Source organism: Pelophylax lessonae (assembly GCF_965119305.1).
Source record: "Pelophylax lessonae genome assembly, chromosome: 4".
Classification (NCBI taxonomy): Eukaryota; Metazoa; Chordata; class Amphibia; order Anura; family Ranidae; genus Pelophylax; species Pelophylax lessonae.
Genome location: NC_138771.1, coordinates 198,705,618 through 198,732,563, shown reverse-complemented (window position 1 = coordinate 198,732,563; position 26,946 = coordinate 198,705,618). Strand labels below are relative to the sequence as shown.

The 26,946-nt window shown below is 44.9% G+C and overlaps 1 protein-coding gene across 4 annotated transcripts in view; it reads left to right on the top strand.

The window, feature by feature from the left end:
* LRRK2 (leucine rich repeat kinase 2) overlaps positions 1-26,946 on the top strand; it is an 816,940-nt gene that overhangs the window by 636,339 nt on the left and 153,655 nt on the right. For all 4 annotated transcript variants that reach the window (XM_082254234.1, XM_082254231.1, XM_082254232.1 and 1 more), the window contains 4 exons: positions 5,542-5,688; positions 8,281-8,472; positions 23,915-24,061; positions 24,205-24,305. In XM_082254234.1, coding sequence (XP_082110360.1) covers positions 5,542-5,688; positions 8,281-8,472; positions 23,915-24,061; positions 24,205-24,305 — 587 coding nt within the window. The remainder of the gene's footprint in view (positions 1-5,541; positions 5,689-8,280; positions 8,473-23,914; positions 24,062-24,204; positions 24,306-26,946) is intronic.

Sequence of the window (26,946 nt, the reverse complement as noted above, 5' to 3'; positions counted from 1 at the left end):
ATATGTACACTCTGGCTGGTTTGGCACTGAGGTCGGTATTCACCATTGCCCTAGTGTCAAAAACTGACCAAGTGGTCTAAGCTCTTACGCCGTGACCTGAAGCGGGAACAGCTCCCCCCTTTCTTTGCCGAGCTGATGGACTAGCTGGTCCAGAGGCTGCAGTTTTATCTGTGATGACTCTTTGGATGCGGTTCCCTTGATGGCTCGCCTCTCTGTTTTGGAAGTGGTCCTTTGGCGTATCTTTTGGCTCAAGTGCTGGTCTGCAGATCAAACTTCAAAAAAGGCCTTGACTGATCTTCCTTTCTAAGGAGATCGCCTGTTTGAAGTCACCTGCTTTTTCTCCGCTTTGCTGTGGTAGAGAAGCATTATCAGTTTGTGGCGTTACCCTTCGGCCTCGCCTCTGCTCCTCCGGTTTTCACAAAAGTGTTAGCCCCAGTACTAGCTTTGCTACATGAATGGGGGATCGCGGTACTGGGTTACTTGGGTGATCTCCTTCTGCGAGCGGAGTCTCCCTCTGCTCTGGGGGAAAATCTGGATATCACAGTACAAACTCTGTGAAAGTTTGGCTGGATTATGAATTTTTTCGAAGTCTGTTCTGGCTCTGTCCACGAAACTGGGCTATTTAGGCCTGACTCTGGACTCAGGAGGCAATTTGCCTCCTGCCATCCAACAGATCATCCCTCCGGACTTGCATGCAGGTGCTGGGCCTGATGGTGTCTATCTTTGAGGCTATTCCTTTTGCGCAGTTCCAAACAAGGTCCCTGCAAAGGGAGATTCTGACCAAATGGGACAAGACTCCTCAGTCTCTGGACAATCAGATCTGGCTGATTCAGAGAATGAGGGAGTCCCTGATATGGTGGCTTCGTTCCCCGGGACTTCAGCTGGGCAAATCCTTCCTCCTCTTGTATTGGACAGTGGTCACCACAGATACAAGCCTGTCCGGCTGGGGAGGTGTCCTCGGCAAGCATTCTGCTCAGGGGACCTGGACGCTAGAAGAGTCCAGACTACCGATCAATGTCTTGGAACTCCGAGCAATCAGACTGTGTCTGGATCATTAGACGGATCGTCTTCAGAGATGTCCAATGGGCATTCAATCGGACAATGCCACGGTCGTGGCTTTTGTCAATCACCAAGGGGGCACAAGGAGGGTCCTGACAGCTCTGGTGGTAGCCGGCATTCTAAGATGGGCAGAACAGTTCCTTCCAGCCCTCTCCGCCGTACACATTCCTGGGGCGGAAAATTGGCTGGCCGAATTGGTGATTCCTACCCTGTTGAAACTAGGAAATCTACTTCTAGTAAGATCTACCATCATACGTGGAAGACGTACATTGCATGGTGTGAGTCTCTTGGGGTTCATCCTCACTCTTTCTCTCTGGGGTTGAACAGAAATTGGCCTCGAGTACCATCAAGGGCCAGGTGTCGGCTTTGGCAGTCTTCTTCCAACGACCTTTGGTTACACACTCACTGGTGCATAACTTTCTTCAGGGTGTCCGATATTTCGTCCCTCATGTGTGGGCTCACGTACCTTTCTTCAGGGTGTCCGAAATTTTGTCCTTCAAGTGCGGGCTCTGTTGCCGCCTTGGGATCTCAGTTTGGTGCTTTCAGCTCTACAGAAGCCTCCCTTTTAAAATATTCGGGAGATTGCCCTGCTTACGCTGTCCCAGAAGGTGTCCTTTTTGGTGGCTATTACCTCTGCGTGCAGGGTGTTGGAACTTACGGCGTTATCCCGTCGTTCACCTTCTCTGGTGGTTCTTCAACTCTGTCCGTCGTTCCTTCCAAAGGTTGTCTCTGATTTTCATTTGAATGAAGACATTGTGTTGCTTTCCCTGTGTCCCAGGCCCAAAAATCCGAAGGAAATTGCCTTGCATGTCTAGGATGTGGTCCAGGCAATTAGGGTGTACCTGGCAGCTACAGAGTCTTTCAGGAAGTCAGACTTTCTATTTGTGCTCATTGACGGATCTCAAAAAGAGTTCTCCGCTTCTTCTGCATCCCTTTCCAGATGGATCAGACAGACGGTGGTTCAGGCCTATTTTATCAGGTTCCTTCTTTCCCTGTCAAGGCGCACTCTCTAGGGCGCTTAGTGCCTCCTGGGCCTTCCGCCATCAGGCGTCAGTGATGCAGATTTGCAAGGCGGCCACCTGTTTGACATTATACACTTTCACAAAGTTTTATAAATTGGATGTGTTGGCATCCGTGGATGCTTCCCTTGGACGCAAGGTTTTGCAGGCTGCTGTTTAAGAGGACCTGATCCTCTTTGAGGGTGTTTTGTTCAGGTTGGCTCCAGTTGTTTGGTTGAGCTCCTGTTGCTTGGTTGGCTAATTTTAGCCTTGGGAATTTTTTGGTTGTTCCCACCCCTCATGTTTAACACTGCTTTGGGACGTCCCAATGGTTATGAATACCAGGTGCTGTGTCCGTCAATGAAGGAAAGCGAAAATGGGATTTTAGACTTACCGTAAAATCCATTTCTCTGATGTTCATTGACGGACTCAGCACCCTCCCCTCTGTGGAGTTATTATTCTTCTGACACTGCTTGTAACAAAACTGAGTGGCTATAGCAGATAGAGGGAGTATACCGCCTGGGACTGCCCATGGGTGTAGCCAGAATTCTTTTCTGCCTATTGTCCTACTCCTGTAGGGGGCAGTATAAACCAATGGTTATGAATACCAGGAGCTGTGTCTGTCAATGAACATCAGAGAAATGGATTTTACAGTAAGTCAAAAATCCAATTTTTTCTTTTATAAATATATTTTATAAATATAAAAAAAATGAAAAACTCAGCAGTGGTTTAATACCACCACAAGAAAGCTTCGTTTGTGTAAAAATAAATAGAAAACATTTCATATGGGTACTGTGTTGTATGACTAAATAATTGTCATTTAAATTGTGAGAGCGCTGAAAGCTAAAAAGTGGCCTAGGCAGGAAAGGGGTGAAAGTGTCCAGTATTGAGGTAGTTAAATTAACTCTAAACAATATCATTATTGTACAAAAATAATCCCTGCACATTCACTTCTTAATGGCCCTAGAATCGTTTTTTCATTAGATCAATCCTTACTATGCTTTTATGCTTCCTTGTAACATCCTCCATGAGCTCCTGAACATCTCCTTTCCCTCAGACTTCCATTTGGTTGGAATGAGCAGTGGCCATTAGTTGAGGACATGTTCACTTCTCTATGCACACTACAAATCCAAAAGTCCCTAGTTCTTGTCTGGAATGAGCAAGAGAGGGTGGTTGCATTCCAACATACAATAGTACCATAGATAATAAATGTAGCAACAGGAGGTTGGAACTTAGTAGCAAAAGAAGTTTGGAAGATTTGGAAGATACTGAGGGCAATAGAAGGTACTTTGAGTTAAGAATACATGCTTGGGTATCGTTTTTTAAACCAGAATTTAGTGTTACTTTATAGTTATTTTGAATTTTATTGCATACTTTGTTGTAGTTCACCTTGCTCTGTTCCAATGCTTATTGTGCTTAAAACATTGAGCATACAGTTTCCTCTACTAAATTATTTAATTAACCATTTCTTGACCGGAAGGTTTTTTCCCCTTAATGACCAGGCCATTTTTTTGCGATACGGCACTGCTTTCATTTAACTGATTGCACGGCCGTGCTATGCTGTACCCAAATAAAAGGTTTGTCCTTTTTTTCCCACATAGAATTTTCTTTTGGTGGTCTTTGATCACCTGCGGTGTTTTTTTTTTTTTTTTTTTTTTGCGCTGTAGACAAAAAAAGAGCGAAAATTAAAAAAATATATTGTTTTTTCCTTTCTGCTATAAAACACAGTCGATAAAAAAAAAAAAATTAAAAACATTTTCTCATCAATTTAGGCCAATATGTATTCTGCTACATATTTTTGGTAAAAACAAAATCCCAATAAGTGTATATTAATTGGTTTGCGCAAAAATTATAACGTCTACAAACGATGCAATATTTTTATGGAATTTTTATTTGATTATTTTTTTTACTAGTAATGGTGGCGATCAGCGATTTTTAGCAGGCGACATTGCGGTGGACAAATCTGACATCTAATTGACACCTTTGACACTTTTTGGGGACCAGTGACACCAATACAGTGATTAGTGCTAAAAAATGCTCTGTCACTGCACTAATGACACTGGCAGAGAAGGAGTTAACATCAGATAAAAGTGTTAAATGTGTCCCTAGGGGGTGCTTACTAATTGTGGGGGGGTTGCACTGATTGGGGGAAGACCGAGATCGGTGTTCCTGCTTAGCAGAAACACAAGATCTCCATCTTGTCCCCTTGCAGAATGGCGATCTGCCTTGTTTACAAAGGCAGACCGCCGTTCTGCCTCTCCTGGAGATAATAGTGAGTGGCGGGGGGACATCTGGTCCACCGTACCCACTGATTGACATGCCCTCTAGCCAATCACTGTATGATTGCGCCGCCGGAGGCACAAACTAGCCATCTAGTGGCTATTGAACGAAACCACGTACAGGTACACCTTTTCACGCAATAGAGCCACACTGCCGCAGTAAATACATGGCGGGCGGTCGGCAAGTAGTTAAAGGATAAGTGTACTTTTTGCCCTGACTTCATTCAGCCCACCTTCCCCCTCCACAGATGCATGCTTATCTTGATCTGATGGCCATAGCCTCTGGTGTTTGTCTACATTCGCTCCACAAGTTTTACTAGATGTCCTCACTAGAGGAAGACTTGCAGCTCTAAATATAAACAAACACCAGAGGTCATGGTTGTAAGATCAAGGTAAGTAGGTGTCTGTGAGGGGGAAGGTGTAGGTTTAGTTCAGGGCATAGGGGCTAAAAGGATAATAACACTTTATCTTAAAGTGCACTTATAGTGAGAAAAAAAAGGAGCCAGCCCTTGCTGATTTGCTTCTAATAATGCTAATTGTGCTAGACTATCATGTGTATCTTCTGGCTTGAGTACTTTCAAAGTCACTGATCAAAAAGATGTATGCAGATCAGGAAAAAAAAAATCTAAAGTCTGTAACTGAACCATAAATGTGTGATGCATCCTGTGCTATTATAGTCAGTGGCCATATTCATATTTCTGCATACTCTTCACACATCTCCAGTGCCATTGATTATAATACTAACAGATCTTTTCATGGATTTCACTTGCATTTTTTTCATTATCTTAACTTCATTATTATTACTGAGATGTGAATGAGACCCAAGTCAAAACACTGTAAATGCAAATGAAGATATTGGCTGCACTAGGTTTATTAATAGAGGAAATCGGTAGAAATGATGTTTAACGTGAATAAAACTGTAAATGATGGCATAATTTGCAAATATTGTGTTACAGATCGATTCAAACTATTATACTGCTTCATTCATGCACACCCTACATTGAGGTGGGCTGACAATGTTGGTCAAAGTACTACTAAACTTCTTGTGTCAATTTAACTTAGTCTTGTAGCAGATAAAGTTTACATTATTAACTTTGAATCTCTAGTATTGTATATGCAAAAAATATGGATGCTTTTCACAAATGTAGTATTCAACAGTGGCATATTAACAAAAAAACTTTTTATTTTGACTTGTATAACTACAGAACGAGCACAGCGCCCCAACAGAATGTATTGGAGACAAGGGATCTATCTGAATTGGTCGCCAGAAGCCTACTGCTTAGTTGAGTCTGCAAGTCTAAACAGCAGTCCAAACAGTTTTCTAAAAATCACTGTTCCATCTGGCAGGAAAGGTAAATGAATAATGTTTTAAATACCTGATATGTACCAGCATATTGATGGAATGAAGATATTTAAAAAGATATATCTGGATCTAAAGTCTCATTAAACCTAGTCTATGAAAAAACTCCCATTACATGCTATATAACAGAGCGTTCATACTCCCAAAGCCACTAAAGCATTTGTTTTGTGTAGAATGAAATATACCTGGTTGATCTGCATTCGGCTGCCCCTCCCATTTTCTCTTTCTCCCCATTGCAGCCTGAGATTGTGTAGACCAGCTGGTGTCCTCAATGGAGTATGCTGCAATTCCAGTTCCCTATAGAAGTGCTTCATTTCCTTTTTTTTCTTATCTCTGCAGCCCATGTGACTATAGAGTCACATATGTGGGTGTATACACCATGGTAAATTACACTCCCCTCCCTCGATGTCCTCATATTGCTAAACACTATGGGGACGGGATATAGTATGCTGATTGATTGCATTCACTAAGAAACGTGCAAAAAAGCTTTGTTTTAATCAAAATCAGTATTAATTATATCTAATGTAATTGCTAATACCTGTAAAGTAAAAAAAAAAAAAAAAAAAAAAAAAAAACTTTGGATGCAGATGTGGTCTGAGCATAATGAAAGTTAGTGTCAATCATCTTTGACTCCCCCTGCACAATGTTAATTCACAAAAAAACATATCTGATGTTCAATAAAGATTCTTTTTGTGAGCTGTAAAACAGTAATTTGATATTTATATTCTAATTTGAATTGCTTTTCTGAAACCGTTGGCCAGACGCAGACTCACACTGTAGAGAGCATACATCAGCAGAGTAATAGAAGCCCCTCCCAAAGTTCTTTCCCTGCAAATACCTAAGAGTTTGAGTGGAGATATCTGACCAAGGTCCCCAGCCATCTCTATGATCTTTGGAGGCCGGGCGCAATATTATGATGGCACTTCCAGCACCAGCAAATGTAATCATTGCCATGTTTTTAGCTGGGAAGGCGTAGATGTTTTATTTATTTATTTAATCTTAGGCTTTTCAGCCTAAAGGAGAGATGTGGGGTCTTATAGACCCCAGATCTCACTGTAAAGAGGACCTGTCGTGCCATATTCCTATTACAAGGGATATTTAAAATTTTCTTAATAGGAATAAAAGTGATTTAAAAAAAACACCAAAGGGAAAGGGTAAAAATAAAAAAATAAATTTAACAATAATAGTAAAAATAATTTAAAGTGCCCCCGTCCCCGCATGCTCGCACACAGAATCGAACGAATACGTACGCTGCACCCGCATATGTAAACGGCGTTCAAACCACACGTGAGGTAGGGCCACGAACGTTAGAGTGAGAGCAATGATTCTACCATAGGACCTCCTCTGTACCTCTGAACAGGTAACCTGTAAACATTTTTAGAGCACAGCCTATGGAGATTTTTAAGTACCGAAGTTTGGCGCCACTTCACGAGTGTGCGCAAATTTAAAGCGTGACATGTTAGGTATCTATTTACTTGGCGTAACATCCTCCTTCACATTCTACAAAAAAATCGGGTCAACGTACGTTTTCCATTTTTTTTTTTAAATTCATGAAACAGTTTTTTCCCAAAAAAATCCTGTTTGAAAAATTGCTGCATAAATACCCTGTGACATAAAAAGTTGCAGTGACCACCATTTTATTCCCTAGGGTCTCTGATAAGTCTCTGATAAAAAAACAAAATGTATGGGGGTTCTGAGTAATTTTCTACCAAAAAAAATTATGGTTTTTACATGTAGGAGTGAAGTGTCAGAATTGGCTTGGGCTGGCATTGGTTAAATAAAAACAAAATACAGTGACATGACATATATAATTTATGTGAATGAATTATGGCAAATAACACTTCTCTGGTTAGCATCAATTTGAGAGAAAATATTGTGTCATTTCAGTGAGCACATCTACTGAGTTATGTATGCGAAGATTTTCATTTTTCACGGTAGGGTGAACTAGGAATAGTAACATTTAAATGGACTTGTTCTGGTATGTTAAGGCGGAGTTCCACCCAAAAGTGGAACTTCTGTTTTAGGTAGTAATAACCCCCTGACATGCCACATTTGGCATATCATTTTTTTGGGGGAGGAGCGGGTACCTAGTTTTGACAGGTACCCGCTCCTACTTCCGCTCGGAGCGCCGCGGCACCCTGGACGGAAGTTCTCCTCTCCCCCTCCCTGCAATCTTCTGGGACATGTCAGAGGTCCCAGAAGATTGCCGGCCAATCAAGACGCGCAGTGCAACTCGCACCCGGCTGTGCAGCCGGAAATTGTCACAGCCGGGTGCCCACACCAGTGATGCCGGCGCTGCCGAGACCAGAGGGAAGAGGATCAAGGCTTCGGGCGGCCGCATCGCTGGACCGTGGGACAGGTGTATGAAAAGGCTGGAACTCCGCTTTAAAGACTATAAATGGCTTTCTCAGTTCAAATGAAACATACCCCAGAATTTAAAGCCTCATGGACATCTCAGTCACCTAAATGGTGAAAAAAAAAAAATGAAATTGATCTAGCAGCTAAATTCAATTACTGTGGTCTTAAAAAATAAATGCTTTATAAGCTGGTATGTTATTTAAATCTGAATCTTATTTATTTTTAGGTTGCATTTTGCTGGGACACGTTGTGGATCATATTGATTCTCTTATGGAGGAATGGTTTCCAGGTTTGCTGGAAACAGATATTTCTGGAGAATGTGAAACATTGCTGAAAAAATGGGCATTGTACAGCTTTGATGATGGCCAAGAGCACAAAAAAATTCTACTATCTGATCTTCAAGCAAAAGCTGAGGAAGGTAAGCCATGTGTTGGGATACTATTTATTTTCTAGTGAAGCCAATTTCTTCTATCTGGTGAACACACTGAAATCAAAGAGAATCTCCTCAACTTGGATATAGGCAGCCATAAAAAAAAACAGCTTAGAAACCTACTTTCTCTTTCGTCCACCGACGGACGTAGCTGCTTTAATTCAAATATGGATTGGTAACAAGACCCTCCCACCAGAAGTGACCAGGTAGAGCCAAAGGCTTTGACATGCCCAGGGGGGTGGGGTCCCTGGTTTATTAACCCTGGCCTCACCGTTGCATCTTCAGTTTTAGCTGCCTGGTCTTAGGAGTGGCCAAACAGCTCCCTGCTGGGACCTTTCTGTCCTAGCTCAGTTTTAAACTTCTTAAAGGGAACCTTTTTTATTTTATTTTTTATTGCTGATGATTCCAGTTCCTGTGGAATGCCGGCTGGGTTTCCGAATGGCTATATGAGAGCCTTGCGGTCTCCCAGTTTGTGCCAGCGAGCGCTTGCAGACCGTAGCTCCGTGCTGGGTCTCCATAGCGACTATAGTCCCACGGACGGGGACTGGCCTACGGGTAAAACACCCTACCAGGATGCACACACCACGCATGCCAGCGTCCCAGCGTGCCCCTTGGCCGACAGCGCCCTCACTGCGGTGCAGAGGCAGTCTGTCAGGATGGACACCCACCCTCAGCAGCGTTGTCCGGTTAGTAGAGTCCCCCCATCTGGTTAGCGGGCCTGGGGCGACGTGGGCTCCTCCAAAGGGTGAGTAGGACCCTCGGGTACTCATACCTCCTACCACCCTCCGCCACTACGAGTGGTCACCTGGGACCTTCCCCTCCTACCCTGACCTTTCCCTACCCTGGGCTCCGGACCCCCGGGACACTTTTAGTGGGGGATCCCCTATGTAAGTCGCCTCAGTTGCTATACCGGGTATTAGACGGTGGGGGGAGTCCTCGGAGGGGGGTACATGGTTGCGCCTTATACCGCTACCTTGGGGGGTTCATCCCCTGGGATGACCCCCGCCAGGGCCCCTAGGCCTCACTAGGCCCGAGGTCACATGCTCATCGGCACAAAGCCGCCATTTTGCCGTGGCCTGCAGCCTTAACAGGCCTCAGCAGCCTGCCTGGGTATCCCTATCAGTGTAATGTCGGTGGCCATTTTGCTGGAGCCGGAGACAAAAAAAGCACAGGAGCTTCTGGCTCTTGTGGGCGGGGGCGTTTCCTTCTACCTTCTCTTCTCCATGCTGCTGATGGACCTTGCTGTGTTCTCCATATGGTAACTACTCTGGAGGAGTTTAATTACCCTGGCCTTCACCTTTTCATCTTCAGAGGGGTTTTAGGCCATTAGGGGACTTAGGATTATCCCCCGGAGTACTGCTGCATGCATCGCTATCGCCTCTTAAAGGCACAGTGCACGCCGATAGCGGCGGACTTGATGAGACCTGTGGTGCCTTTGTAACCTCACTTAGCCTCAGGGGTGTTAATATTTGGCGATTGGGCGCAGATTGCTCCCTCTTAGGCCATTGCTTCTGTTTTCAGGAGAAGCTTCTGTTTAACCCCTTGCAGTGCAGGTTCCGGTGTTTCCTCGTTTCTCTGTCTGCTCTTTACATTCTTACTGTGCCATCCTACTGTTTAGCCATATGTCTGACATGGATTCCCTAAGGTTGTCTGCGACCCCCGATGTATCGTTGGGGCCCGCTTCTAATGCTCATGATGTGACTTTGTCTGGGATGCAAGAAATGTCCAGAAAAATGGACAAAGTTATTGCGGCAGCATTTACTAAGAAACACACTCGGCCCTCGCCTGTCTCATCTCAGACCTCAGATTCTGAGGCCGATATGGTCGCCGGCGACGCAGATCCCCTTTTGGAGGGTGCGTCCCTGCAGTCAGACTTTTTTGACGCGGAAGAGGATGTTTCCACACCCGCCTTGGCACAGGAAAAGGCGCTGGTAGATGCTTTGATATCCTCAGTGAGGGACACCCTAAAAATCACAAATGCGATTTCTAAATCGCAAGGAGCCTCATCTCTCCCTGATCCGGTTGACAGACGTATTGAGGACTTATCCCGACACCTGTATACGGTAGTGGGATCTATTCTCAGGCCTGCCCTGACTACCATTCTAGTCTCTCAGACTATGTTTGAATGGGTAAATGCTCTGAGAGAGGTACGGACGGTAACCCTGTTACCGTCATCTGGCCTGGAACTTGCTGACCAATTATCGCAGACTCTGCAATTTGTATGCGATGCTAACCTGGACGTTCTTCCGCTTGCGGCCAGAGCTTCAGTGGTAAGTGTGCTCATCAGACGTGCGTTCTGGCTAAAGTCCTGGTCGGCTGACCCGGCTTCTAAAAAGCTTTTAGCAGATCTTCCCTTTCAGAGTGATCGCCTTTTTTGGCTCCTCCTTGGATGACTTGATCAAGACGGTCACTGGTGGAAAGCGCACACTCCTTCCTTACTCAACTAAGGGTAAGTCTCCCTCGCGTAAGCGAGGTCCTTTCTTTACAGCCCAGAAGTGTCTTTTTCGTGCGACCATGTTGCAGAAAAACAAACAGACTTCAGGCGGAAAAGGATCCAGGAAACGGTGGACTGGTAAGCCGAAATCCTCTGCCCCCAGCACCTCCAAGCAGACCCCTTCTGCCTGAAGGGACGCCCCCACCCACTTCAGAGGGTGGGGGGACGTCTGTTTCTTCCCGTATCTTTGGACCTCACTGTTGCACGGCAGGTGGGTGCACAAGGTAATTCTGTCCGGGTACAAGATAGAGTTTCATTCCAGTCCGCCAGACAGATTTTTTCCCTCCAATCTGCAGCTGTCCCCTGTTCGTGGGGCTGCAGGAAGCGATTCGGGATATGCTGTCACAAGGCATGACTGTACCAGTTCCTCATCAGGAACGCTTTTGAGGGTACTTTTCTAACCTGTTTACCGTTCCACGGAAGGAGGGCAAATTGCGTCCAATCTTGAATCTCAAAACTCTGAACCGCTTTGTGCACGTCCAGAAATTTTGCATGAGTCCCTGCGGTCAGTGGTGGCGTTCTTGCATCAGGGGGACCTGCTGGCCTCGATCGATATCAAGGATGCCTATCTCCATGTCCTTATTTGCCAGGGTCATCAAAGATTCCTCCTCTTCGCGATGCGCAAGGACCATTTTCAATTTGTGGCGTTACCGTTTGGTCTCGCCTCTGCTCCCAGGGTCTTCACCAAGGTGTTGGCCCCTATCCTAGCTCTGCTACAACAGAGAGGAATAGCGATTCTGGGGTACCTGGACGATCTTCTTCTCCGAGCGGACTCGTCTGTGACTTTGGAACGGGATTTGGAGGTGACCATTCACACTCTGAAGCAGTTCAGTTGGAATCTAAACCTTCAGAAATCTGCCCTGGTTCCTATAACCAGACTGGAGTATCTAGGAATGATCCTAGATTCAGCTTCGGCAAAGGTATTTCTACCACCTTACAGTTACAGAAGTTAAGGGAAGCAATTCTGTCGCTGCTGGCCTGCGACCTGGTGTCACCTAGGTCATCTATGCACGTGCTGGGCCTGATGGTGTTCGAGGCCGTACCATATGCTCAGGCGCACACACGACTTTTGCAGCAGGAGATCCTTGTCAAACGGGATAAGGATCCGCTATCCCTGGACAGTCTGATTCGTTTGAGTCGGACATCCAAGGACTCCCTAAATTGGTAGAACAGCTCTCCGAATCTTCTCCATGGGAAATCGTTCCTTCCAGTATTCTGGACGTCGGTGACGACAGATGCCTGTCTGACCGGTTGGGGGGGAGTGCTGGGCACCCTGAATGTTCAAGGGACCTGGACGTTGGAGGAGTCCAAGCTCCTGATCAACGGTCTGGAACTGAGAGCAATCAAGTTGAGCCTGTTCCACTGGACGGACAATTTCAAGTGGTGTTCTGTCCGAATCCTGTCCAACAATGTCACGGCCGTGGCATATGTCAATCATCAAGGGGGCACCAGGAGTGCCCTGGTGGCTCTGGAGGTTTGATTCTCTGTTTGTGAATACGGATGGACCCCGTACGGGTCATGCCGCATCTGCGGCGACCATCTCTCGATGGATCAGACAGACGGTGGTGAAGGCGTTTTCTCTTAAGGGCAAGGTTCCTCCTTTCCCTGTCACGGCTCACTACGTGGGCGTTGAGTGCCTCTTGGGCTTTCCGCCATCAGGCGTCAGTGATGCAGGTTTGCAAGGCAGCCACTTGGTCGTCTGTACATACGTTCGCCAAGTTTTACAGAGTGGATATGTTAGCATCCTCGGATGTGTCCTTTGGCCGCAAGGTTTTGCAGGCCACCATTTAAGGGGCAAGCTCCTTTTATTTAGAAAGACCTATAGTACAAGAAGAAATTGATAAGGCATTAAGTGAAACGGCAACGGGAAAGAGCCCAGGACCAGATGGGTTCTCTACGATCTATTATAAAAAGTTTAAGGACTTACTATTACCTAATATGTGCTTATGCTGGAATTCCCTAGGGGACAGGAGAGAAATAGGAAGAGAATCACTGTTAGCACATATAATTGTAATAAAAAAAGAAGATAAAGATATAACGCAATGTACTAGTTATAGACCCATCTCATTGTTAAATATTGATATTAAACTTTATGCAAAAAATATTAGCAAATAGATTGAAAGATTTAATGCCAAAATGGATACAACTTGACCAAATAGGATTTATCCCTGGGAGAGAAGGGAGGGATAATGGAGCTAGAACATTGTTACTCCTTCAAAAAATTTTAAGAAGTGGACCACCATCTCTGCTCATGTCAGTGGATGCTGAAAAAGCATTTGACAGAGTAGATTGGGGTTTTATGTTTGCGACTCTGAAAGAAATGGGTATAAGAATGATTCAGTGGATTAAAATATTATATAACCATCCGATAGTGGCGATAAAGATAAATGGTACCCTGTCTCGGGCGTTTGAACTTGAAAATGGAACAAGACAGGGATGTCCTTTGTCGCCGCTGTTGTTTGCTTTGTCATTGGAACCACTGGCAACAATTAGGAATAAGTCTGAAATTAAGGGAATGGAAATAGAGAAACAAGAGCATAAAGTAGCCGCATACATAGATGACATACTGTTCTATATATCAAGACCTAGAAATATCCCTTTCAAATATATTGAAGGTGCTAAAAACCTATCAGCTGTCAAATTTCAAAATAACCCAGACAAAAATGGAGATTCTGAATATAAATGTAGATAGGAAAGAGCAGCAAGCCTTACAAGAAAAAATTCCCGTTTAGATGGAAAGATAATCTGAAATATTTAGGGGTGAATTTGACAGCTAACTGGGGAGATTTGTTTCACTTAAATTATAAGAAGACTAGCTACAAGTTCCCTCTCCTGGATAGGACGTATTAACATAATTAAAATGATTATCCTCCCAACGGTGCTATACAAGTTCCAGATGCTTCCGATTGAAATCCCACAAAGCTATACTGAGGAAGATGACATTGAGGTTCATATGGAAACAAAAAAAAAATCAAGAGTTCACTCGGTAATATCAAGTAAAGAGAAAACACAGGGAGACCTGGCTATGCCAGATTTTAAAAGGTATTATAATGTGGTTTTATTAGCACAGGTTATAGATTGGACATATAATTTGAAGAAAAAATTGGGTCGAAATAGAAAATAGACTTCATAATATTAAGTAATCTGGGTACCACAACAATATCGTCACTTATCAAAAGATACTTGCACATTGACACTACAGACACTTAAAATATGGCATTTAATTCACAAACAGAAACATGGGAAAATAATTCTCCACTAATTCCACTAACTGGAACGGATTTTTTTTTTTACCTGGAAATAATGCACTGTTAGGGGGGTGGATTAAAGATAAGAACGCACAATTAAAAGACATAATGAGAGAAGGGAGGTTATGCACGTTACAAGAGTTGAGACACAAAAAAGAAACTTTGTTAATTAACGAAAAAAAGGTATTACCAATTGAGACACTTTGTAAACACACTACTTCAACCTATAAGGTCAAATTAAAAATTTTTGCCATTTAAAAAGCTTCTTGTTCCACAGAGGGCACCCAGACACAGTATTTCCCAGGTCTTTAGGATACTCACTAGGGTCATGAACCCTGAGAGGCCACCCTATTTAGGGAACTGGGAGCGATCTGGAGTGAACAAGAAAAAGTGAAAATACCTAAACTAGCAGATGGGACAGCAATTGATGTAAATACAAAAGAATTAAACTATAAATGTCTGTTCGGATAGTATATAAACCCTATCAAGGCACATAGTTATCAACCAGACAAATCACCGCTGTGTTGGAGAGGTTGTGGCTTGATGGGATCAATGTTACACATCTGGTGGGAATGTTCAAAAATTCAGGTATATTGGGAAGTGATTAAACGGCAGATTCAGGGAATTACAGGAGAGGAGATATCTTATACCCCAGAAACTTTCTTACTACACAAAACAAATTTGTCTATTAAACAGTATAAAAAGACAGTTATACTGCATTTGATAAATGCTGCCAAATCTTTGATACCTAAATGTTGGCTGATAGTCAAGTATTGAGAGATTGGATATTAAAAGTAGAAAATATTTATCATAATGAAGAATTATACCATCAAGATAAAGATGAAATGGGAAAGTTTAGAAATGTTTGAAGAAAATGGGTAGAATACAGAAATACAATCAAATATACAGAACTAAAAGGAATTTGAAGAGTTCTTAAGGAAGGATGAATGAGGGTCCTGGATATGGGGGGGGGGGGGTTGATGGGGATGGAAAACTGTAATGTGATTTTATATGACGGTTTTTTGAATTAACTATTTTGTAAATTGGAAAACTAGTAAAATTTAAATAAAAAAATAAAAAAAAAGCGAAAGCCAGGTACTGAGGGATAGAGGTTTGTCTGGATTAGTGATCACTACTATGGTGAAGGCGAGGAAGATATACCATCGTACGTGGAAAGCTTACATTTCTTTGTGTGATTTGATTGGCGTTCATCCTCGATCCTTTTCTGTGGCTCGGATCTTAAAATTTCACAAAATTCTATAAGGTAGATACTTTGGCATCTGCAGATGCTTCTTTTGGCCGCAAAGGGCACTTATGGTTAGCCTTGGGTTATTTTCCCCACCCCTCATTTTCCTTTTGGCACTGCTTTTGGACATCCCAGTAGTTATGATTGATGGAGCGCTGTGTCTGACGATGAACAAAAGAAAAAGAGGGGTGTTGATCAGAAGTTGGCCTTGACTACCATCAAGGGCCAGGTGTCTGCCTTGGCAATCTTTTTTCAGCGACCCCTAGCCACGCACTCTTTTTAGTTCGTACCTTCATTCGGGGGGTTCGACATGTGGCTCCACCTGTACGGTTTCTTTTGCTGCCATGGGATTTAAATTTAGTTTGAGAATATTCGGGAGATTCCCTTGCCTACGTTATCCCAGAAGGTGACAAAGCTGTGTTAAACATGAGGGGCATGAAAAAACACAGCAGAAAAAAATTTCCAAAGGCTAAACCTAGCCAACCCGGTAAGATGGAGCTCAACCAGGAACAACTGGAGCACACCTGAAAATGATACACCCTCAAAGAAAACAAGGTCCTCTTAAACAGCGGCCTGCAAAACCTTGCAGCCAAAAGCAGCATCCGTAGGTGCCAAAACATTCACTTTATAAAATTTTGTGAATGTGTGCACAGACGACCAGATGGCCGCCGTGCATCCCTGACGCCTGATGATGGGAGGCCCCAAGAGGCACTAAGCGCTCAGGTAGAAATGCGCCTTAACAAGGAAAGGAGGAACCTGACCCCTAATTAAATATACCTGCACCACCGTCTGGTCTGCCTGATCCTTCTGTAAATTGTTGCGGCAGACGCGGCCAACCTTTTTCAGGGTCCATTCGTAGGTACAAATAGTGATTCTGATTTCCTAAACGACTCAGTAGCCACTAGGTACACCCTTATTGTCTGGACCACATCCAGAGAATGGAAGGCAATCTCCTTAGGATGTTTTGGCTTAGGACACAGGGAAGGCAACACCATGTATTCATGCAGATGGAAACCAAAAACAACCTTACGAAGGAACGACTGACAGGGGCGAAGCACCACTTTATCTCTGTAAACCACCAGGCAAGTTGAACAAAACAACGCTGCCAGCTCCGACACCCTGCGTTCAGAAGTAATAGCCACCAAGAAGGCTACCTTCTGGGACAATGTAAGCAGAGGAATCCCACAAATATTTTCAAAAGGCGGGTTCTGGAAAACTGACAGCACCAAATTGAGGTCCCACGGAGGCAACAGGGACAGCACTGGAGAATTCAAGTGGCGAACCCCCAGAATAAAGGTGCGAATCAAAGAATGCATGGCCAAAGGATATTGAAAGAAATCTGCCAAGGCCGAAACCTGGCCCTTAATGTTACCCATGGCCAGACACTGCTCAAAGCAAAACTGCGAGCCACTGAAAAGACCCCAAGAGATTCACACCACGCAATGTACGCTTTCCAAAATCAATAATAAATCTTCCTAGAGGTAGATTTGCTAGCATTTAGCAGCATGGGAATCACTGATTCAGACAACCCTCTATCCTTCAGCACCTGGCTTTCGACAGCCAAGCCATTAAAGCCAGATGGAAGATTGGCCCTTGGGCCAACAGATCTGCTCTGAGGGGAAGTCTCCAAGGAGCATCGGTGACCAAACGTATCAGATCTGCGTACCAAGAACGGGGAGGCCGGTCTGGAGCAGCTAGGATAGCTGGAATCCCTTCTGCCTCGATCCTTCACAGGAGTCTTAGCAGAAGTTTTTAGAGAGGGAATGACGTATCTCAGACAATACTGGCCCCAAAGAGCCACCAGAGTGTTTGTGGTGTTGGCCAGAGGATCCCTTCCTGTTGAGACGAGAGGTCAACAGGTCCACCTCGGGAGCTCCCCACCGGAGACACAACTGATGGAACACCTCAGGATGAAGTGACCATTCTCCCTGGCCCAATGCCTGACAACTGAGATAATCCACCTGACAATTTTTCACCCCTGGAATATGCACAGCAGAGAAGGCTGGAACAAAGCGTTCTGCCCCCCTTCAAATGTCCACTATTTCCCAAGCCCCCATGACACTTAATGTGCCCCCTTGGTGATTGACATATGCCACAGCCGTGGCCTTGTCCGATTGAAACCTTACCGGATACCCCTGAAGGCGATTCGTCCAATGAGCCAGACAAAGTCTGATCCTGAGAACACCACCCCACCCGGACAGCCTGCATTCGTGGTGACCACCGTCCAGTACAGGGGAAGGAAAGATGTTTCCCTGTCAAAGCGCTGGAGTGAGAAGCCACCAAATTAGGAACCCTTTCTTACCCCGGCTCAACACGATCAGATTGTCTAGAGACTGTGGATTCTTGTTCCAGCTGGCAAGACTCTCCCTTTGCAGAGGTCACGTGTGGAACTGTGCAAACGGAACCAAATCAAAGGTAGACACCATCAGGCCCAGCACCTGCATGCAAGTCCTGAGAGATGATAGACTGCTGGAAGGAGCCGAATTGCATCCTACAGCTTTGGGAGCTTGTCCCATGGGAGAAACGCCCTGGCTGAGTCCAGAGGCAGACCCAGATAGTCCAAATTTGTGGACGGAACCAGAGCAGATTCCTGGAAATTCAATTTCCAATTGAACTCCTGCAGAGTCCGCACAGTAATCTCCAGATTGTCCGTCAGAGCAGTCAGACACTCTGCTTGCAGAAGATGATTGTCCAGGTACTCCAGTACTGCAATCCCCCGCTGACGCAACAATGCCAACACCAGGGCCAACACTTTATGAAGGCCCGAGGAGCTGAGGCGAGACCAAAGGGTAATTCCTCGAATTGATAATGCTACTCGCCCACGGCAAAGCGGAGGAAGCGTTGATGACCGACATATATTAGAATATGAAGGTAAGCATCCTTTATCGATAGATCCCCTTGATGAAGGAATGCCACTACCGTACGAATGGACTTTATTCAGAATATCTGTACTCACACAAAGCAGTTCAGAGCTTTGAGGTCCAGGATTGGACGTACCTTGTCTTCCTGGGAACTGTAAACAGGTTTTAAGAAAACCCTTGAAAACGTTCTGATTCTGGAACTGGAACAATCACCCCTTGTAGTAGCAAGTCTTGCACCACCCCGCAGAGACCTCCCAGGGGGTCTGGGGATAAACGCAGGTTGGAAGGAAAGAACCTCTCTGGAGGATAAACCCGAAACTTGATCTTGTAGCCGGACCAAATCAGCTTGTGTCTGGAATCTGGGAAGTCCACAGGTCCGGAAGGACCCGCTCTCGACTTACCAGACCAGGTCCTGTGGAAGGAGGTTCTTACAGACTTAGACCCCTTGTCTTGAGATCCTGCTTAATTATATCATCCAGGGAGAATCCGAACAGGCGACCCCCACAAAGGGAAGATCAGATAAGGCCTTCTTGGAAGTCTGGTCTGCAGACCAGCATTTCAGCTATATCTTGTGCCGAAGGACAACTGCTGTCACGGACAGCCTAGAGACTAAGGAAGCCGCGTCAGATGAACTGCAACCCCTGGACCAACTGGTCCACCACCTCCGCAAAGGCAGGGAGAAGCTTTTCCCCGCCCAGATCCTTTGCTCACTCTGGGACACCAAGGCTATGGTGAACACCAGCCTAAGGACCGAACCAGCTGTAGTAGACATGTGACGGACCAAAGTCTCAGGTCTCCTGTCAAAGGGGTTCGAAAAAACAAAAATTGTGGGGGTGGCCCAAAATGGAGCACTCCCACGGAAAACCAACTAAGGATACTCGAGCAAAAGATAGTGTAAAAAATTAAATTTTATTTAGGCACTTATGCCTGTGAAGATACGAAAATGGAACTCAATACAAGGCAATGGAGGAACACACTGCTTGGACACTGTTAAAAAACATACAATAAAAAGTGGCATGAAACACATGTAAAGAATGGGACTGGAGCATGTCAATAGTAAAATGAGAAGAAAACCAATGGATAATCTGGAATTGTAGATACACCTAAGGTGAATTGGAAAATAACAACCAGATAGTGGTTCCAATAACTCATGTATGACCTAACATACCACCAGACATGTATCGAACATATGGTCGGTACACTTGCCAGGTGGTATGTAATGACCTCTATGGATGCATCCGATGGCACAGTGAATGAGCGTACTCCTGTGTAAAGTAATAAGAATCGATGGCTCACTTGTGCTTAATGAACCTCACAGTGTGTCCGTATAGGTGTATGCATGAGGCACAAAGAAATCGTGCAGTCCTCTCAAAGGGAAGGTGTAAGCTTCACTGCAAAAAAAGGGACAGAGGATATGTCACAAGGAGTTGATGGAGGAGTGTGCTACTCGGCTGCTGGAGTCCAGTAAAGCTCCGGATCCGCTGCTGCATATACCGATGAAATGAAGATGTCCTCATATAAAAAAAAAAAAAACTGAGGTACAGCCAACATGGGGGAATGTTCCACTGGTATAACAGTAAAGGCCGCTTTACCTGCAGATGTTGTGGGGGTATGCGGTCCGGCTGTGGTCTAAGTGGGATCCATGTCATGGATCCCACTTAGACCACAGCCGGACCGCATACCCCCACAACATCTGCAGGTAAAGCGGCCTTTACTGTTATACCAGTGGAACATTCCCCCATGTTGGCTGTACCTCAGTTTTTTTTTTTTTTTTTTTTTTTTATATGAGGACATCTTCATTTCATCGGTATATGCAGCAGCGGATCCGGAGCTTTACTGGACTCCAGCAGCCGAGTAGCACACTCCTCCATCAACTCCTTGTGACATATCCTCTGTCCCTTTTTTTGCAGTGAAGCTTACACCTTCCCTTTGAGAGGACTGCACGATTACTTTGTGCCTCATGCATACACCTATACGGACACACTGTGAGGTTCATTAAGCACAAGTGAGCCATCGATTCTTATTACTTTACACAGGAGTACGCTCATTCACTGTGCCATCGGATGCATCCATAGAGGTCATTACATACCACCTGGCAAGTGTACCGACCATATGTTCGATACATGTCTGGTGGTATGTTAGGTCATACATGAGTTATTGGAACCACTATCTGGTTGTTATTTTCCAATTCACCTTAGGTGTATCTACAATTCCAGATTATCCATTGGTTTTCTTCTCATTTTACTATTGACATGCTCCAGTCCCATTCTTTACATGTGTTTCATGCCACTTTTTATTGTATGTTTTTTAACAGTGTCCAAGCAGTGTGTTCCTCCATTGCCTTGTATTGAGTTCCATTTTCGTATCTTCACAGGCATAAGTGCCTAAATAAAATTTAATTTTTTACACTATCTTTTGCTCGAGTATCCTTAGTTGGTTTTCCGTGGGAGTGCTCCATTTTGGGCCACCCCCACAATTTTTGTTTTTTCGAATCTGTATGCTCACCCAACGGTTACTCTATGCTTTTGTCTCTAGCCTTTAAATTGTGTTATCATACACAATTGTGTAGCTAGATATATTATTTGCTTCGGCATTTCTGAGGCCCATTACGGATTACCATATACCCTGTTTATTTTTCTCCTGTCAAAGGGATCTTTAAAAGCCAGAGACTCCTAAACTGGAATTAGGGTGGATTATTTCAGACTGGAAACCTGAGAGTCCACCATAGGTGGGACTGTCCACTTATTCAACAGAGACTCTTCAAAGAGAAACCGTCTAGCAAAAGGCTTAGGCACCGTCCTATTGCATTTAGGACAACCCCACTGACTCGTGACAATTTTGTCAAAGTAGGCGGGAATACCTTTGTTGCTTATGAGTAGCTGCGGTACCAAAAGGAGACCGGTGCCTCCGACGCAGCATTAGCTGCATTCTCGATTTTTAAAGTTGCCCGCACCAATACAAGCAGTGCATCCACTAGCGCCTTTTCATATGCGAATGCAGTAGAAGAGAAATCATCCTTACTATCGGAGCACTTGAAGTGCATGGACGCAGACCCAGAAGGGTCGCTACATATTAAGCTCACCCCCGAAACATTATAATCAGGGGAGGCTGCCACCTGCGATTCCGCAAGGGGACGCCGGCCAAGGGTCCACAAATTGACCACCCATGAGACCACACAAAAACAGCAGGGGCGCCCTCCATAGAGGACAAAAAAGAACATAGCCCCCTTAAAGGGGGCCGCCCGCGGTGACGCGGACGCGCAGGCAGGGTACCTTGGCCCACACGATAATGGCGGTAATACTGTCACTAAAAATGAAGAGCCACCCAGATCAAGGTAGGTGCCAAGCTGACCAGGGAATTGGGGGCTTCAGCTAGACTCACTGAGGCTGCCCCCAAGGGGGCACCCAACTTGGCCGAAGCCGCGGCCTAATTTTTTGAGGGTGCCCAGCTGTTAGGATGTGAGCCCCAACAGATTCGACCACCGACGGCAGTGGAGGGGAAGGCAGATGCCCACACGGGAGGCAGTGGCCTTAGCCATCCTCACAGGGGCCGCTTCACATAGGTTCCGGTAAGCCACTCGGTCAGCGGCCCGGTCAGCAGCCCAGTCAGCAGCTTGGACGGTCGACTAACCTGCGGCCTATATTTTCGGCCGGGTCCGGCCGGGTGAGGCACGTACCAGCAGATGGTAAAGCATCCGCTCCCCAGCCCAACAACCACCGCAAGGAGCCCCAAGGACATCCTTGCCCTAGTCACCAACCCCCGGGATGGCAGGATACATATAGGACAGGATACATAGAGTGCTCAGGTAAAACAGATATAAGTCTCTGGTACAATTGCACTCAATTTTGGCAGCTCTTCTCATAATTGAAGGTAAACTCTGAAGAGGGTATACAAGGAGGAAAGAAAAGCGCCTCTGAGTGTAGACTTTTTATTACAACGACAAATGGTAACTCATGGAAGCTAGCAAACAACAGGCTATTATAGATGGTGCAGTAATATTGCTCCTCCTGGTGAGTGGTCCGTCTGTCCGTTCAAACCGATCTACCAGCCAGGCCACCGTAGTCTGTAGGAGGAGATGATGCCGGCAGTCTCCCGTAGAGCTTCCGGGTTCCAGGCGGAGGCCATGAAGGGATACACAACACGGGAGAGAAGTGTGTGACGTCGCCAGGGAGCTATGGCAACACGATGCGTTTCTGAGCATGCGCGCTCTTTCTTCAGGTGTACCAAGGAATGTAAACATCCCTTGTGACATTAATAGACTGTGACAGGTACTCTTTATGGAGGAATCTGACACCACCAGTGACACTAATATAGTGATTCGTTCTAATAATATACACAATCACTTTACTAATGACACTGGCTGGGAAGGGGTTAACATCTAGGGCGATCAGTGGGTTAATTGAGAACCTAACAATGTTTACTGTGTGCTGTTTTTACTAAGCAATGTGACGGCACACCGCTGCTGTCTGTAGGGGAACCCTGTGTTGTTTACCAACACAAGGCTCTCTTCTGTTATTCGCTCAGCCAATCAGCAGGTTCCATACATAAATCATTTGGCTGGGACCCGCTGATTGGCTTATGCTGTAGCAAATAACCATACAGCCAGGACGGCAGGCACGCGCGCCCTCTGCCTGGAAATGCAAATCACGTATATTTACATGATCCAGCATGGCGTGCTGTGCGGCTTACGTCAACGCGTTTTGCATACGTCACATACGCTTTGTGAGGACTTCAGGACGAAGATGAGCCATCTATTCGGTTGCTGTTATTAGTGCGTGCAAGGGGCCCATGGGGACTGTGTGTAGTGTGACAATGTTGTCCATTTGCTTTTATTGAGGTTTTTGAGGGTTTTACATTTTCATTTTTGTCTCTGATATTTGTATTAGATACCGTGGTTGGTCCTCCATTTACAACTACTTCTTCGGGGTGACCCTGTCCCCCTGAGTTTCTCTTTTAGACTGTAAAGGTTTTCATCAGTTGTGGAGGTAGCCCTTTTATTTTGGACGAATTGGTGCTGTTATTTTTTCACCACCTTTCCCACAGTCCAACGTGGGTTTAGGCTGCAGTGGTTTTATTTTTTTATGGCTTTGTTATAGGGACTTCTATTTGGAAGCTCCTTGAAGATTTTAAAAGAGACCTGAATTTCTCGATGGATGCCTTGGAAGATTCACAAGGCAGCTTTCATGAGTAGGCATCATGTCTGCCCACATAAAAAGGATCCTATAACTCAAATATTAATAGGTGAAAGTTCTCTGCTAGAGGCAAATTAAGAGGCTGCTCTTTGAGTGTGAATGCTTTTTCGGACCATACTTGGATGCCTATGTTTTAAAGGTCACTATAAGAAGGTGACAGATCAGAAACCAGTGAGTCCCAGGCTTATTTTCCTAAGAAACCAGCCTTGAGCTCCAAACAAAGGCCCACATCCTGGTTTCATAAGAACTAGGTGTTCTAATCTCTCTCCACATCCAAATCTAAAAAAGGTTTTGCCTTTCAGTATACTGTACTTCAATCATAAAACTGATATAAGTAATATTTTGTGAGCATAATTACAGTTCAATGTTTTAATTAATTAATTTAACAGGAGACTTGCTAGTAAATCCTGAAGATCCGAGGTCTACAGTTCCTATTTCTCAGATTGCACCTGACCTTGTTTTGGCTGATTTGCCCAGAAATATTATGTTAAACAGCGAGGAGTTGAAATTTGAGCAATCTGCTGAGTTTTTACTGGGTAAGTGTCGTCCTTGTTTTTTTTATTTATTTATTTTTTTAAAAAGACAGACTGCATTGTTCTTTTCTCTTTCTCTTCTTTTCCTCTTCAAATTTATGTTCAGATTTTTGAACTATTTATACAATACAACTTTTTTGTTACAGGTGATGGAGGTTTTGGATCTGTTTATAGAGCTGTATATAAAGGCAAAGATGTGGCTGTTAAAATTTTTAACAAGCATACTTCCCCGAGACTCTTGAGACAGGTAATTCCTGTAGTGTTTGGTCAATAGGACTTATTTTCCAATTCATGACATTTAAGATCAGTGCAATATTTTTTTAGTGTCTGCTAAAGGCTTTTGTGCAGAAAAACAAATTGAAAAGTATTTTGGACACAGGATCGGGGAAAGAATGCCTTATATTTCACTGTTAAGGGGAAATGAGGGAGCAATGAGGAGGGGTAAGAAAAAAAAAAGGAAATTATGGGGGGCTCTGTGTATCATCCTCATAAATGACATACAGTATTCATAATGTTATTAAATAGAAATGTAATGGTCATTTAAGCTCTATTCACACTTGAGCGTAGCGATTTACTGGTGTTTTTGGGGGCGGTTCCTAAGCGTTTTTGCAGCTTTTTACAAGCGCTTTACAGGTTCAAGTATTTTTGATTAGCCAATAGAAAGCACTAGGGAGAGGAGAGGGAATTAGGGGTGGGAAGCTGCTGTTTGAATGGAAAGCGAGTGAAACGCTCGGGTTACATGTTTTCAGGCTTTTCTTTTGAAGTCTGTGGGGCCACAAATGTTTGTAATCTGCCAAAAAGAAGCTTGTGCACGACTATATACTGCGGCGGTCAGCCCCGGCCAGGCAGAGTGACGTCACTCGCCTGTCACTGACTTGCGAGCCAATTGCGGGCGGGCGCGCGCCCGCCGTGGCTCGTTCACAGACAAGTCAGTGCGTGTGACCGGCGGACTCGATGTCCGCTGGTCACACTACGATCGCTCCTGTGAAGGGAGAAAGGCGGAGCGGCTTATGTAAACAAGCCGCCCGTCATTCTCCCTGGTGTAAAAATGAAGATCAGACGGTTCTACTATGTAGGACCGTTGATCTTTGTTTTTACACCAATAGCAATGTCCCTGCACAGTTAGAAACACGCCCCTAGGACACACTTAACCCCTCCCTGTCCAATAAAGTTAACCCCTTCCCTGCCAGTGTCATTTTTGCAGTAACAGTGCATATATATAGCACTGATTACTGCAGTAATGTCACTGGTACCCCCAAAAGTGTCAAAAATGTCAGTCAAGGGTCCGATCTGTCCGCCGCAATGTCGCAGTACCGCAAAAAAAATCGCAGATCGCTGCCATTACTCGTTAAAAAAAAAACACCAAAAATGACAAAAATCTTTCCCTTTGTTAGTAAACGCGGTAACTTTTGCGCAAACCAATCAAAATACGCTTTTTGCGATTTTTTTTTTACCAAACATATGTAGCGTAAAACAATTTGGCCGAAAATGTTAAAAAATTTTGATTTTTACTTTTTTTTGGGGGGGAATTTCATATAAAAAAAAGTGAAAAATATTGTTATTTTTGCAAAAATTACGCTCTTCTTTTGTTTATAGCGCATGATCAAAAAATCGCACAGGTGATCAAATACCACCAAAAGAAAGCTCTGTTTGTGGGGAAAAAAGGACGTGAAATTCGTTTAGGTACAGCGTCGCAGGACCGCGCAATTGTCTGTCAAAATCACGCAGTAAAAAAACTCAAAAAACCCCCTGGTCTTTTAGCAGCCAAATCCTCCGGGGCTTAAGTGGTTAAGCGACAGGCGACAGAACTCTCATATGTGAACAGGGACCATTGAAATCAATAGGATTTGGCTTATTGAGCATTTTAGAGCTACAAGCTTCAAGCTGCAAATCACTCAGGTGTGAATGCAGCCTTATTGTTTTCTTAAGAGCCATGAGCTGGGCATGCGTGCCAGGTACATATGGGTGTATTGTAAATGTGTTTGCTGTACTTGACAATTATATTGTATAGTGCAGGCATCACTAAATGGTGGACCGCGGGCCAAGTCCGGACCAAGTCAATGCTCCGTCTGGCCCCGCTGTGGTCGCACCATTTAGGATCTGCTTTTATTTCCTCTGCCGCCGCTGCCCACTAGCTCTGTTGTCTTTACAGAGCTGACATTGGAGGAGCAGCACAGCGATGCCAGAGGGTGGGGGCTGGCCCAGTTAACTGATTGGTTGCTCGAACCACCCTGTATTCTAGCAACCAATCAGTTAACTGGGGCAGGTCCTGCCCTCATTCCATCCCTTTGCTGCACTTCCGATGTCAGTTGCTGTGCCTCCGATGTCGGCTGTTGTGCCCTGTGTAAGGTAGGACAGGGAAGAAGGCACTGCTGATGTAAAGGGGGAAAGAGGGGTGATATAAAAGGGCAGAAATGTAAAGGGAGTGATATGAAGGGGGTGGGATTCTACAAAGAGGGTGAGGACAGAAATGTGAAGGGGGGCTGGAGACTGCAGTGGGAAGGGGGTTCTAAAAAAGGGTGTGAGCACAGGAATTTCGGGGGGGTGCTATAAAGGGAGTAAGGACAGGAATGTTAAGGGGGGGCTGGGGACTGCAGTGTGAGAGGGGGGGGGGTGCGATAAAATGGGTGAGGACAGTTTTGTGAAGGAGGGTGCTATAAAGGGGATGAGGACAGTTATGTGAAGGAGGGTGCTATAAAAGGGGTGGGGACAGTTATGTGAAGGGGGGTGCTAAAAATGGGGTGAGGACAGTTATGTGAAAGGGGTGCTATAAAGGGGGTGAGGACAGTTATGTGAAGGAGGGTGCTATAAAGGGAATGAGAACAGTTATGTCAAGGAGGGTGCTATAAAGGGGGTGAGGACAGAAATGTGAAGGGGGTGCTATAAAG